At 43.6% G+C, this 11,737-nt stretch overlaps 1 protein-coding gene across 1 annotated transcript in view; it reads left to right on the top strand.

The window, feature by feature from the left end:
• The first annotated feature begins 2,377 nt into the window (after nt 1-2,377).
• Nucleotides 2,378-11,737, top strand: part of LOC129703274 (histone-lysine N-methyltransferase MECOM-like) — a 703,041-nt gene continuing 693,681 nt past the window's right edge. Inside the window, exon 1 of the mRNA XM_055645612.1 lies at nt 2,378-2,474. Within this exon, the coding sequence (XP_055501587.1) occupies nt 2,438-2,474 (37 nt within the window). The 5' untranslated portion in view covers nt 2,378-2,437. The remainder of the gene's footprint in view (nt 2,475-11,737) is intronic.

Below are 11,737 nucleotides of genomic sequence, written 5' to 3'. Positions count from 1 at the left end.
CTGTTAGACCAGTGTTCCTCAAATGTGCTGCGTCCGAGACGGTGCGAGTCATTTAATAGTGTATCAATTTCTGATTTTTAAAATATCTTCACATCAATTTATTTTTTGTTGCCATTCAAAGATACCGTGTCTTTCTAATGAATTATTTAAAGTGGCTCATTTCCGAACGACCTCGTTATACGGACTGGGTATATTTTCGTCCTAAATGCCTATTATCGCTGATATCAGTTATAAATAATGTGAACAATTCGTGGTTACAACAATCATGTTACGTGCAAAATCCATCCCAATAAACGAAAAATGGCTCGTGATTCGCAGCTGTGATGCTGGAGTTTAAATTAAACAGGCTCGCTTTCGTGTCTTTTCATTTGGTCGTTTAAAAAAAAACTGTTGCGAGTGAAATGTGATTGTATTTCTCAGCCTAACCGCAAGTACAGCAAGAAACTGCATCAGTTGCACACACAGAACTGACGCGGCAATCTCGAATAGAAGCCAATGGGATGCTGTAACGGTATTTGCAAACTGTGTGGATGAATATAAAAACATCGAGTTATCTTTCCCCGACAGTTGCTAATTGCGCATTGAATTCTCTCTCTATATATATATCTATCTCTCTCTCTCTGTGTCTCGCCGTGTGTATGTGTGTGTTTGTAGTAATGGGAGTGATATTTGTGTGGGTGCCCCTCTCTTTGCATGTGATTCCAAGGATGGAGACTCTCTGACGAGGGAATTGTTGCTGGCTTAGTATATCGATGCAGTGATATTCAGAGTCATATATTTTTTTTAATCAAGGGAGGCTAGTTCCACAAGAATATCCCCTCTCCGTGTCACACATTGTCATATGGACTGTCCGAAGTAGGCAGTCAGTCACACGTTACAACGGGACCCCTCTAAAAACCAGGCACTCACTACCTGCTGGCTGTTGGCCTGTGATCGCCACCCGCCTCGAGTATTTGTGTGTACGGGGCATTGAAATAGACGGTAATATCACATTAAACCGTATTAGGCTGACAGCAAACTTTGTTCTCGGTGTAAAATAAACAAACCGAAGATTGATTGAAGCCCTCCGCTAACGAAATAGCAGAGATTCCGCATTTGCAGAGCGAGTCCGCGTAAGATTAATGTGCTGGGAACATGAACGTTTCAAGCTAATTGGAAGTTTCGATTTCTTTGTTTCAAAATATTTATCATATTATCAATATTATAAATATCAGCAGTGGTCACAGGGGCATAATTCACAGACAGTCACATCCTGGCGAAATCGGATTACCTAATTCACCGGAAGAACAGAGTCAAGGAACTTATAAAAAAAAACTTTCACTACAGAGGATGAAGGACGTGTGTTCGCCTTCACCGATGGTGCTGTGTGGCGCGTTGTAATGTAGTGCGTCTGTTCAGTTCGGCCACTGGCCGCAGGGCGAAGACCCGTCCGTCCGTCCGTCCATTATTGCTACTTATAACAGTTCCAATAAATCAAGGGGCACTGAGAGAAATTGATTCCAGGGCCACACCAGAAATTGAAATGGTCATATTTATTTGAAGTGTATTAAAAAATCCAACGATTTTATTTTTGTTGGACTAAGCTTTTACCTAGAAATAAATATATAATGTGGGGATGTTGGCTGCTTTTTACACCGGGTGCATGTACCCAGCGCACGGGGAAACCCACTCGGATGCGATGTGTTCAGCTACATATGATTACAACAGCAAAACGGCCCAGCATTCAAATTCCAGAACCCCTTACAGAATCACCACTCCACTTTGTTTTTTAAAGTGCATTTCTTTCCACGGTTATGGGGGTGGGGGGTTCTTAATTACCAATGATGCGTACAAGTTGTCAGAATTCAACAGACAATCGGATTCAGCGCAAGCCGGCGACGCAGCGATCTCAGTAGACATAATGGTTACATAACTGGAGCGCGGCTCAATCTGGAGAGCCCTGTTACCGGAGCGCGGTTTATTAAGTTGGCCAATATACAGCGCTGGCCGGTGTAATAATTGCAAGATTATTAATATCATTGCTGCGGTTTGTCAGCGGCATGGTCGCGGTCTGCGAACAGTCCCTGCCACGCTAAAAGTGTCGGCTGCCGGAGGTTAGACTCCACTTTTTTCCCCCTTTTGACACATTCTGACACAATCTCACTTAAACTGATCAATCGCTCCAAACTTTTTGGCAACGCGGCAGCGGGGGCAGTGCGCATGTGCGAAGGTGTCCAAACTGACAATGTGGGAGAGATAGCGAGTCCGGATTGAGAAAGGGAAAGAGAGAGAGAGAGAGAGAGTGAGTGAGAAGAGAGAGAGAGAGAGAGAGTGAGAGTGTGTGAGTGTGTGTGTGTGTGAGAGAGAGAGAGAGAGGGGGGGGGGGGGGGGGGGGAGAGAGAGAGAGAAAAATACATCTGAGAATCTGAGAATCCCATCATCATCGGAGCCAGCCACCATGAGATCCAAAGGCAGGGCACGGAAACTGGCCACAAGTAGGTGCAACATCCCATTTCTCTGTCACTTTCCCTTCTCTGCCATTTTGTATTACTTTATGTGTCTGGTCGGTGTCGGGGTCCCATCCACAGAGCTGTTTGAACCGGTCGTTGCTTCTCCCTCCGTCCCATCGCTGATCATAGACTGTTGAATCTCATCTCGAGTCAGCTACCGGAATGGGATTGGCAGATCTCTCCCTCTCTCCCTCTCTCTCCCTCTCTCTCCCTCTTTGCCCCCCTTTTGGACACGACGCCAGCATCCGAGGGCTTGCTCGCTTCCTGGCAACCGGCGCTGGCAGGCCGGCCGTGTGTGTGTGGAGGAGGCAAGGGGTGAACGCCGCTCGGATTCTGTGCGCATCTGAAGTTTGTGCAAAGTTAAAGGCGAGGCACGCAGCGAGCGAGCGGGCGAGAGAGAGAGAGAGAGAGAGAGAGGAGATGGGAACTTTGAAAAGCTGAGTTTCTCTTGGTGTGCAGTGTTGTATTTCTGTAGTTGCAAAACAGTGGGCGCTGTTGTCCCTTTGCGAGGCCAACTTCCCAAACCGGGTCTGCAGTAGAACTGGGTTTTGTAACGTGAAAAGCAGGTGAATGTGTCAGGTATATCTCCGACCCTCTGCCATCCAGGTGGCTGACGAGCAGCACAGGACGGCGACAACTTGTAACGCTCTCTCTCCTCCTCTCTCTGATCCTCACGTACTGAAACCGGACCCATGTTCTACAATCGCCTCCCGCCACAAATCCGCCATGATATCGTGCTCTGATCTCTTGCTTTTTTTCCCTCTCGCGGTGGTTATTGGCGTTATTGGTCGGTAAAGGTCGAAGGGGCAGCATCAGCAATTCACCTGACCCTTGCATTCGAAATGTCATCGCTTGTTTCAATTCATGCGTTCGCTGAAACGTGTTTGTGTTATAAATTTTACAGGGAGATTTTTTGTCTCTCTCTCTCCTTAACATGTTTGTCTCATAAGTAAAACATCGCAACGTTGAGAGAGAAGAGGGCTGAAAACTATTTGGGAGGGGAAGTGAAAGAGATTTGGTTGATTAAGAACTATATCTGTGTGTGTGAGACTTTCGCCCATTGCAAATAACATCCAAATCTATAATGGCTTAACCAATAAAACCGTAATGTGTATTTCCTACTTAGAGAGAGGTACTATTGCTGTCATTATTTGGGGAGATGAGTGGGAGGTCTCTTTTATTTGGTGACGGGTAACGTGAAGAGTGTAAACACAGTGAGAATGTGGTCCAACACTATCACAACCAGAGGAAGCTAGCAGTTCATATATATATATTTAACTCGATAAAATAAAACCCACCCGAGTGATTGCAAAGTCTAGATTTGGTCTAATTATTACATGAATGAGTAGCTGGGTGACTGCGAAATACATAAGACCCTATTTTCTTTTCCACCCACTGATCTACTAAAAGGCAACATCCCGACGTCCCAGTAAACTAATAACTGAAAGCGGCCATGGCAGTGGCTACATTCATAATTTATTACCTCCTGTTATACAGAACTTCGCGCTGCAAGTGATTTAATCATGACTTTTTGTTTGTGATACTTTAAGTACTGTGAAGGAACCGGGCTGTACGCCTTCCTCGTGTTTTTGCTCTCGAGCCGCCAGTTCTCTGGTCCCTCCACGCTTCTCACACACAGCTTCTGCCCCTTATCCGTCTATTCAGAAAAGGCCTTTATTCATTTGACTTAATATTATTACTAGCTGCCCGCAGTTATTGATTGTCGCATTTAACGTGTCATTATTTGGGAATTTCACTCTCGTTTTGAAGAAACAACGCGGGCATTAATCCCCTCAACTAACTGAGGCCAGATCATTAAAACATAGAAGTTTGATCCTACTTTTCTAATGATGATTGCTGAACTCTTAGCGCATCAAGCAGTGCGCCAGTGTGTTCTGTGTCCCCATTGTGGCAGCGGACATCATATATAAACATACACATAATCTCACAAACCGTTACTGAAAATCATTTAGGACTTACAAATGGATCATGGTGACGGCGGCATTGAGTTATTGTTTAGGGGCTTCACATATATAACGTGCAGACATTATTTGTTGTCTTTCAATCACTGATGGAGCCAATTATGTATGTGCGTGTGCCTGCCTTTGTGTGTGTGTGTGTGTGTGTGTGTGTGTGTGTGTGTGTGTGTGTGTGTGTGTGTGTGTGTGTTTGTGTCTCTGTATGTGGGTGTGTGGGTGTGTGTGTGTGTGTGTGTGTACGCGCGGGTTGGCGTGTCTGTGTGTGTATATTTTGGGTAGGGGGTTGTTTTGCTGCCATCGGAATAGACTATACCCTGAACGCAAAGCCACCAAGTACAACCCAGACTTTCTATAATGATGCAAGATCAATTTCAAGTATTTAAAGCGTTCTCTAATTTGTTTTCTCAAGACAGGCTTCAGCAAGGCTCAGCATCCAATTCTTACAAAAATATTTAATTTGCTTAAATCGCAATGGAACATTTGTAGAACTTCTCAAATGTATCATGTTTTTTACATCATTGTTTGAACGAGTTTGGGGGCATTTGCCTATGGGGAGCTAACACCGGGATTAGTCCAGATTGGAACAGGCTCTAATATAGGGAAACAAAAAAAAACAACAACAGCGGGTTAATGTTAACAAAGAGGCGAGAGAATACACAGCGCCTGTGGTTTATTAATTCAGATTTTAAAAAATCTTACTTTGTCTTCCCGGTGGTTTTTTTTTGCAATTCAATTCAGAGTTAGAATAATGTGAAGCGACACCGTTGACTAATTATTGATGCCGGAGAAAATAGTTGATACTTATATGTAAATAAATAAATATACGTTAGCCTTGCTGTCCGCACTGTTGTAAGATTACTTTTATTGTGGATAATAGCAATGCGAATGGCAGGTTTAGAGATATTCACAGTCGCGCTGTGATCCATGCCCACACAACCGCCCACACTGTCCGAGTTAGACGTTGTCGGCTTTGAACTCGCCGGACAAGCATCAGTCTGTTACGCGTTTTATTCTTGCGGCATTTAGTTTTACTCTGCTGTCTATGCTTGTTATCAGATGGCCTCTGTTTTTCAATGTTGATGTTTGATAGCAGGCCTGAAGTTCAATTCTACATCAGCCTCGATGTGTGTTTCTTTCAGCGAAAGTTTTCTGCTTACAACATTGTGATTGTGACACGGGCACATGCTCAAATGGCTCTGCAGCCAATATAACTTGTTTTTAACGCCACATTTCATTTTGTTTAAAAAGAAAGCATTTTCAAACAGCGCCCTATGTGTAATAAGTACTATTTGTGAGCGCGGTGGTGGATCAGAAAAAGCAAGCAGTGTTATCACGGAGATTCATGGCATAATCTGCAATTTAAAATCTTCGGATTAAATAACATGAAACGGTTTTTAAACTCCCCCACCCCCCCCCCCCCCCCCCCCCCCCCCCCCCCCCCAAACAACTGCGAACTTTCATTTGTCTTTACCGAGTTGATAACGACTCCATCTGATTTCTCTTTTAATATTTGTGCGCTTCAGAATACAGCCCCTCGAGTCGCAGTCAGCACAATACGCTACCTAACGTCTGCCCTTTCTCTGGGTAATTTCAATAATTCCCTCATAACTTCTTAATCTGAGGTTTGTTCGGGTTACACTCTCGGTTTCATCAAGGGTAGATTAAAAAGAAACCGCAGAAAGCAGCGCTAGATTGGCCATGAAGTTAGGGGAATATTATGGGCCTAAAATGATCAGCCAGTTGTCCGCATGTTCTTTTATCCCAAAGATGAGTTCGGGAAATTATCTTATTTGGGGGATAAATGCATATATTTTTGCGCCTTTTGACTGTTCGATTCTCTCGCTCGCTTTTCCCCTCTGTCTCCGACCGGTTTCTTAGAGCTGTTTCCGTGAGCTTGCCCCACTGACTGTTGAGTGTTAGGTCACTTTCAGTCATAGTGCTGGAGGCGATGCGTTCATTTCAAATTCAACTTTCCACCTTATTTTCCCACACCTTATTTTCGTCGTTAAGTTGTCACTTCACCTTGCCTTAACATTCTGCACATGGACTTTGGTATTTTTATGCATCAACATCTGCAGCATCAGGCGAAGGCATGTTGGTGCTTTCCCCAAACCTCATTCAACGCCGTGAAAGATAAATTTCAATCAATTATTCTATGTCTCTCTACATCACCGTCTCTATATCTCATTTCCCTTTCCCCTGGCTGTCTGAAGAAGGGTCTCGGCCGAAACGTCACCTATTCCTTTTCTCCGGCGATGCTGTCTGACCCGCTGAGTTACTCCAGCTTTTCGCGTCTACCTTAAGTTAACCTTGAAAATCTATATACGATATTATTGATATTATTAGTGTGAATAAGGATCTCGACCCGAAACGTCACCCATACCTTTTCTCTAGAGATGCTGCCTGCCCTGCCGAGTTACTCCAGCATTTTATGTATATCTATTGAAATCCCTCCTCACCTATAATGCTTTCAGAAACTTAAGGACAGGGGTCAATTGATAGAGAAAACAGGTAATTTTAAAAAGACAGTCCGTCGGTCCCGACCTGAAACGTCGCCTGTCCATTTCCCTCCCAGACGCTGCCTGACCCGCTGGTTTCTTCCAGCACTTTGTATTTTGCGTTGGAAGTAAAAACTGGGTGGATACTACAGGGACAGCGGAGAATAACGTAGAGACATTTATTCACTCAGTCCAAAGTAAGACACTGATGTTCCGAGAGCGGGTTGTATGAGTTGTATTGGCAGCTCGGCAGATACCCACCGACACCTGGACCATGTTCTTGGGAAGGTCCCCCGTCCGATAGTCAACTAAAAACCTCGACAGTAAAAAAACAAAACATTAAAAAAAACAATTTATCCCAAACAAGTTACGCGAGCCTGATTTTAAATAATCGGCCCAGATCCAGTTTACAGTTTAGTGGATTACATCTGTCAGAAGTCGACCTAATACTTCGTCCTAGACAGTCCCTCGGGATCGTGGACTCCGGTAAAGCGACTGCCAACCGGCATCACCGTTCGCTTCGAACGGGTTATGGTTTAACGGACAAGTTGGAATCACTGCGCTTAAGCCGAGACCCTGGTGCCTGCCGTCAGACGTTCCTATTGACTTCCAGACCCCTGAACGGAGAAGGGGCTGAATTCCTTGTCCACTCCCCCCCCCCTTGGGACATAGCCTGGCGCGAAGCCAGCCCTGTACAATGTCAACACTGAATATCCCAATCCCAGACTACTTTTAACTGCTTTCTAAATAAATAAACTCATTGTGTGTCTGTGTTTAAAATTATTTCACCTTCTTTATAAGCCACAGCATCTCATTATGATGACCTCAAAGGCGGCGACCCTCGCAGCTATACATCACAGCAGCGGGTACATTGTACAGCTGTACACCTTCAGGCAAGGTTGGTAGGGGGTGAGGGGCGATTCGGAACATGAACACAATATGGACCTTTGTGAGCGCAGGCTGGTGATATGATAACCAATCATAATTTGGTAACTCGAAACTAAAACAAGTGAGTTGAGTGTAAAACACGGCGGTGATGTGGGTCCCGGGGAGAGATTAGCCTCACCGAACCCTGTTCTACATTGGCTCTGAACGCGCACCATGCCGGGGCCATTATAAGCCTGACTTTACATCATTAGAATCACCTTCCACCACCAAAGACAACTCCAGGCGCGCAACTACAACATTAACCATCAAGTCCCCAACAGTCAAAGTTTGCAAAGTTCACCTCTTCTCGGTGGTTACAGTGCACTTGAAGTGTAAGGTGTGAATGACAAAATCTGTCTTCTATAGTTCCCACTAACCACATTCTTATCCGAATAAAATCTCAAACCTAAACCCAGCAATGCAGGTATAAGGGACCGGGGATGCTGATTTACAAAAACAGAAAAGACCCAAAGTGCTGGAGTAATTCAAGCGGGACAGGTAGTATCTCCGGAGAACATGTTCTCCATAGATAGACAAAAAGTGTTGGGGTAACTCGAGCGGGCCAGGCATCATCTCTGGATAAAAGGATCGGGTGACGTTTCGGGTCCAGAGATGCTGCCGGATCTGCAGAGTTACTCCAGCGCCGTGTATGCGTTTCTATATACCTCGCTAATGTATAACACTCCAAACATTTTTATAGCAAACGCGATTTACTCAATGAAAAAAAAAAATGCAGTCACAATTAAGATTTTACCGATTGAGGATACACTGTTATTTTGGATCGCATTAGTTGAGTTTGACATTGCAACGTAATTGAATGGTAATTCATTTTCTTTGCAATATGATTTTCCTAGTTTACAAAACGCATAATGCCAAGGTAACGCGGTCCCTGAGCAGGGATGGCGAAAATAAATCATATTAGTAGGCTCCAAAGAGACACTAACGGCGTTAAACATAATGGGGCAAGACTGTGATGATGTATCCATTGCCCAGTGCATTTACTTTAAAAAAAAACCACCTATCATTATCTTTCTTACCTTTGACCAAGAAACTACAGATTTACAAAAGGGTGTGGATTGATATTTTAATTTTTTAAACAAAAATATCAAATGAATGGGAACCCTGAACATATCGGTTCTTGAAAATCAGACTAAAATGATGTCTATCGGCGGGTTAATGGTCGTTCTGGGTTAAATGATTTTCCCTATCCATCTCTCGTTATTTTTCTGCTTTTGTGAAAAAGAAACGACTCGGAGCCCAATGACATACTTCGATAGAGAGACTCCCATCTCGCTGCACAAGTCTTTAACTTGCTGTAGTGTCTGTGGACGCTCCCAATGCAGTTTACTCACTGGCGTAATATAGGAAAAGCAGCGGGAAAGGCTGTATTTAAAAAAAATAATCAGATATATTGATTAAGAGATGAATATTGACCAGGACACTAGGACTAACTTCGCTGCTCTCTTTCGAAGTAGTGCCCTGGGGATTTCCATGTCCAAGTAAGATAGCTGGCGTTGGTTTAACCTCCCATCTGAATACCCACAACTTGTAAAGAAAATGGTTGAAACGTGTTCCATCATAATTTGTAACTATAATCAGAAAGTGAAGTATTTAGTACTTGATCTAAGTTTGTATAAGGTAACCACATGTACACTAGAGGGTCACAGGCTTAATTAATGCGTTGCCACAGAACTAAATGAAAGTCTGACTTTCTCCTGAGACTGGTTATTACCTGATTAAAACGTTCATTGTTGCAATATGTTCAAGGTCTCCTAGCATAGAATCACTTCAAATATACAGCAGAGAAGCAGGCCGTTTGGCCCAACCAATCTTTGCTGGTGTTTTTACTGCATCTGAACTAATGACACAGCACTTAACACTTGAGTAAAATTGTTGTCTTTGGAAATGAAGATTCAGCAAAGTTTCACAGAACAGGCTAAGCAATAAAGCAAAGCTCATGTTTTTTCTCTCTCCCCTGGTTGAAAACCAAGTGGATCAGGAAAACATGCACTTATTTTTCCGAAGATGGAAGAAATGAAGATGTCATGTCGAATAATAATGAACCATTAATGAAATAGTGGAATGCACATGTTGAAATGTGGATATCCCAAGGAAGTGGATTTCATTAGCAGTAATGGAAAGATATCAGCCAATGATGATGCACCATAAATAATGAGCCTTTAATGCTTTTTAAAGTTAATGACCCACTTAACGGTTATAAAAGCCAAAGTTCATTCATCCAGATGTGGAGTGTACAGTTGCAGCTGAGAGTGCCTGAACACCAGCAGAGATAATCTTGATTTACCTGCGTGTGTTCAGACTCGGAGCAACAGCCTTTATTTTGGTGCACACATCCCAGTGGATTCCCAGATTAACCTAAGTAAGAATTTATCTGAAGAGCTGCAATTTTTTTTCCTCAGAGCTGGAAATAGATGGGTATCAGGATTTGGTATAAGATGGGCAGGATAGTTTGGTGGAGAATAGTTGTAACTAGCTCACAGATACATCAACAGCAGGAGATGAGAATTTCCTAAGCTGCATACATTGCATTTGAGATAGACACAAAAAAGCTGTAGAAACTCAGCGGGCCAGGCAGCATCTCTGGAGAAAAGGAATAGGCGACATTTTGCGTTGAGATCCCTTTTCAGCCTGAGTCAGGAGAAAGGGAAACAAAAGATATAGAAGGTATATAGAACAAACAAATGAAAGATATGCATAAAGCAACGTTGATCAAGGGAAGGTGGAGCCCACAATGGTCCATTGTTGGTTATGGGGCAGGTGATAATGAGTTAAGCAGACAGTGAAACTCAACAGGCCGCCAGTGAAACTAGTTTGACAACAAGGGTGGGGGAGGGACGGAGAGATAGGGGATGCAAGGGTGACTTGAAGTTAGAGAAATCAATGTTCACACTGCTAGGTTGTAAGCTGCTCAAGCTCAAGCAAAATTCATCACATTTGCAATTGGTCTCACTCTGACAATGGAGTAGGCCCAGGACCGAAAGGTTAGTATGGGGATGGGAAGGGGAATTAAAGTGCTTGGCAACTGGGAGATCAAGTAGGTAAGTTTTAGGTGTGCCCTGGAGTGTTCCTTGCCTCAAATATACAGGCCATGTGGGGGCAAGGTTGAGTTGTGCCTTCCCAATCTGTCAGCACAAACTGCATATGATGGACCCATGCATTGCAACAGCATCATCCCATCTCTGAGATAAGAGCATGGCATCCTGGCTACCTGGTAAATGTTGCCATTTCAGTTTTCCTTCATTTACAGAGCCGGGAAGATTCACAACAGGGTCCAAATTTGACAAAGATTATTTTATAGACTACCTTTTCCCTTATTTGGATAATAAGATCACGGAATGAGGGCATAAATGGAACTTTCCAGACTAGCTACGTCCCCCCCCCCCCCCCCCCCCCCCCCCCCCCCCCCCCCCCCCCCCCCCCCCCCCCCCCCCCCCTGTAATTGGGTTCACGCCCACATTGAAAGTGCTATTTCATCCTTTGGTTTGAACTACACTATTCATTTTCGCATTTAATGTTAATAAAAATGAAAATAGATTTAAAGAAGCCCAAAAGGAAAACACAACAAATGCTAGTAATCTGAAACTAAAAGATTGCTGACAATACTCAACAGGTCAAGCAGCATTTATGGAAAGAGAAACAAACATTATCAGGTCGGCTGGTTTTCTCTTCTAATCATTATTTTACTGAAAGGACATTGGGCTAAAACATTGTTCATTTCTCCACAGTCCTACTCTGAGTCTGCAACATGTTCTGATTTTTTTTTGCAATAACAATCATTTTTATGTGCATTAAGTAATTAGTGATGTAACTTTGAGATACTCAA

The sequence above is a fragment of the Leucoraja erinacea genome, chromosome 14 (assembly GCF_028641065.1).
Source record: "Leucoraja erinacea ecotype New England chromosome 14, Leri_hhj_1, whole genome shotgun sequence".
Lineage (NCBI taxonomy): Eukaryota > Metazoa > Chordata > Chondrichthyes > Rajiformes > Rajidae > Leucoraja > Leucoraja erinaceus.
The sequence above is the reverse complement of the archived record's forward strand: the minus strand, read 5'-3'. Positions and strand labels throughout refer to the sequence as shown.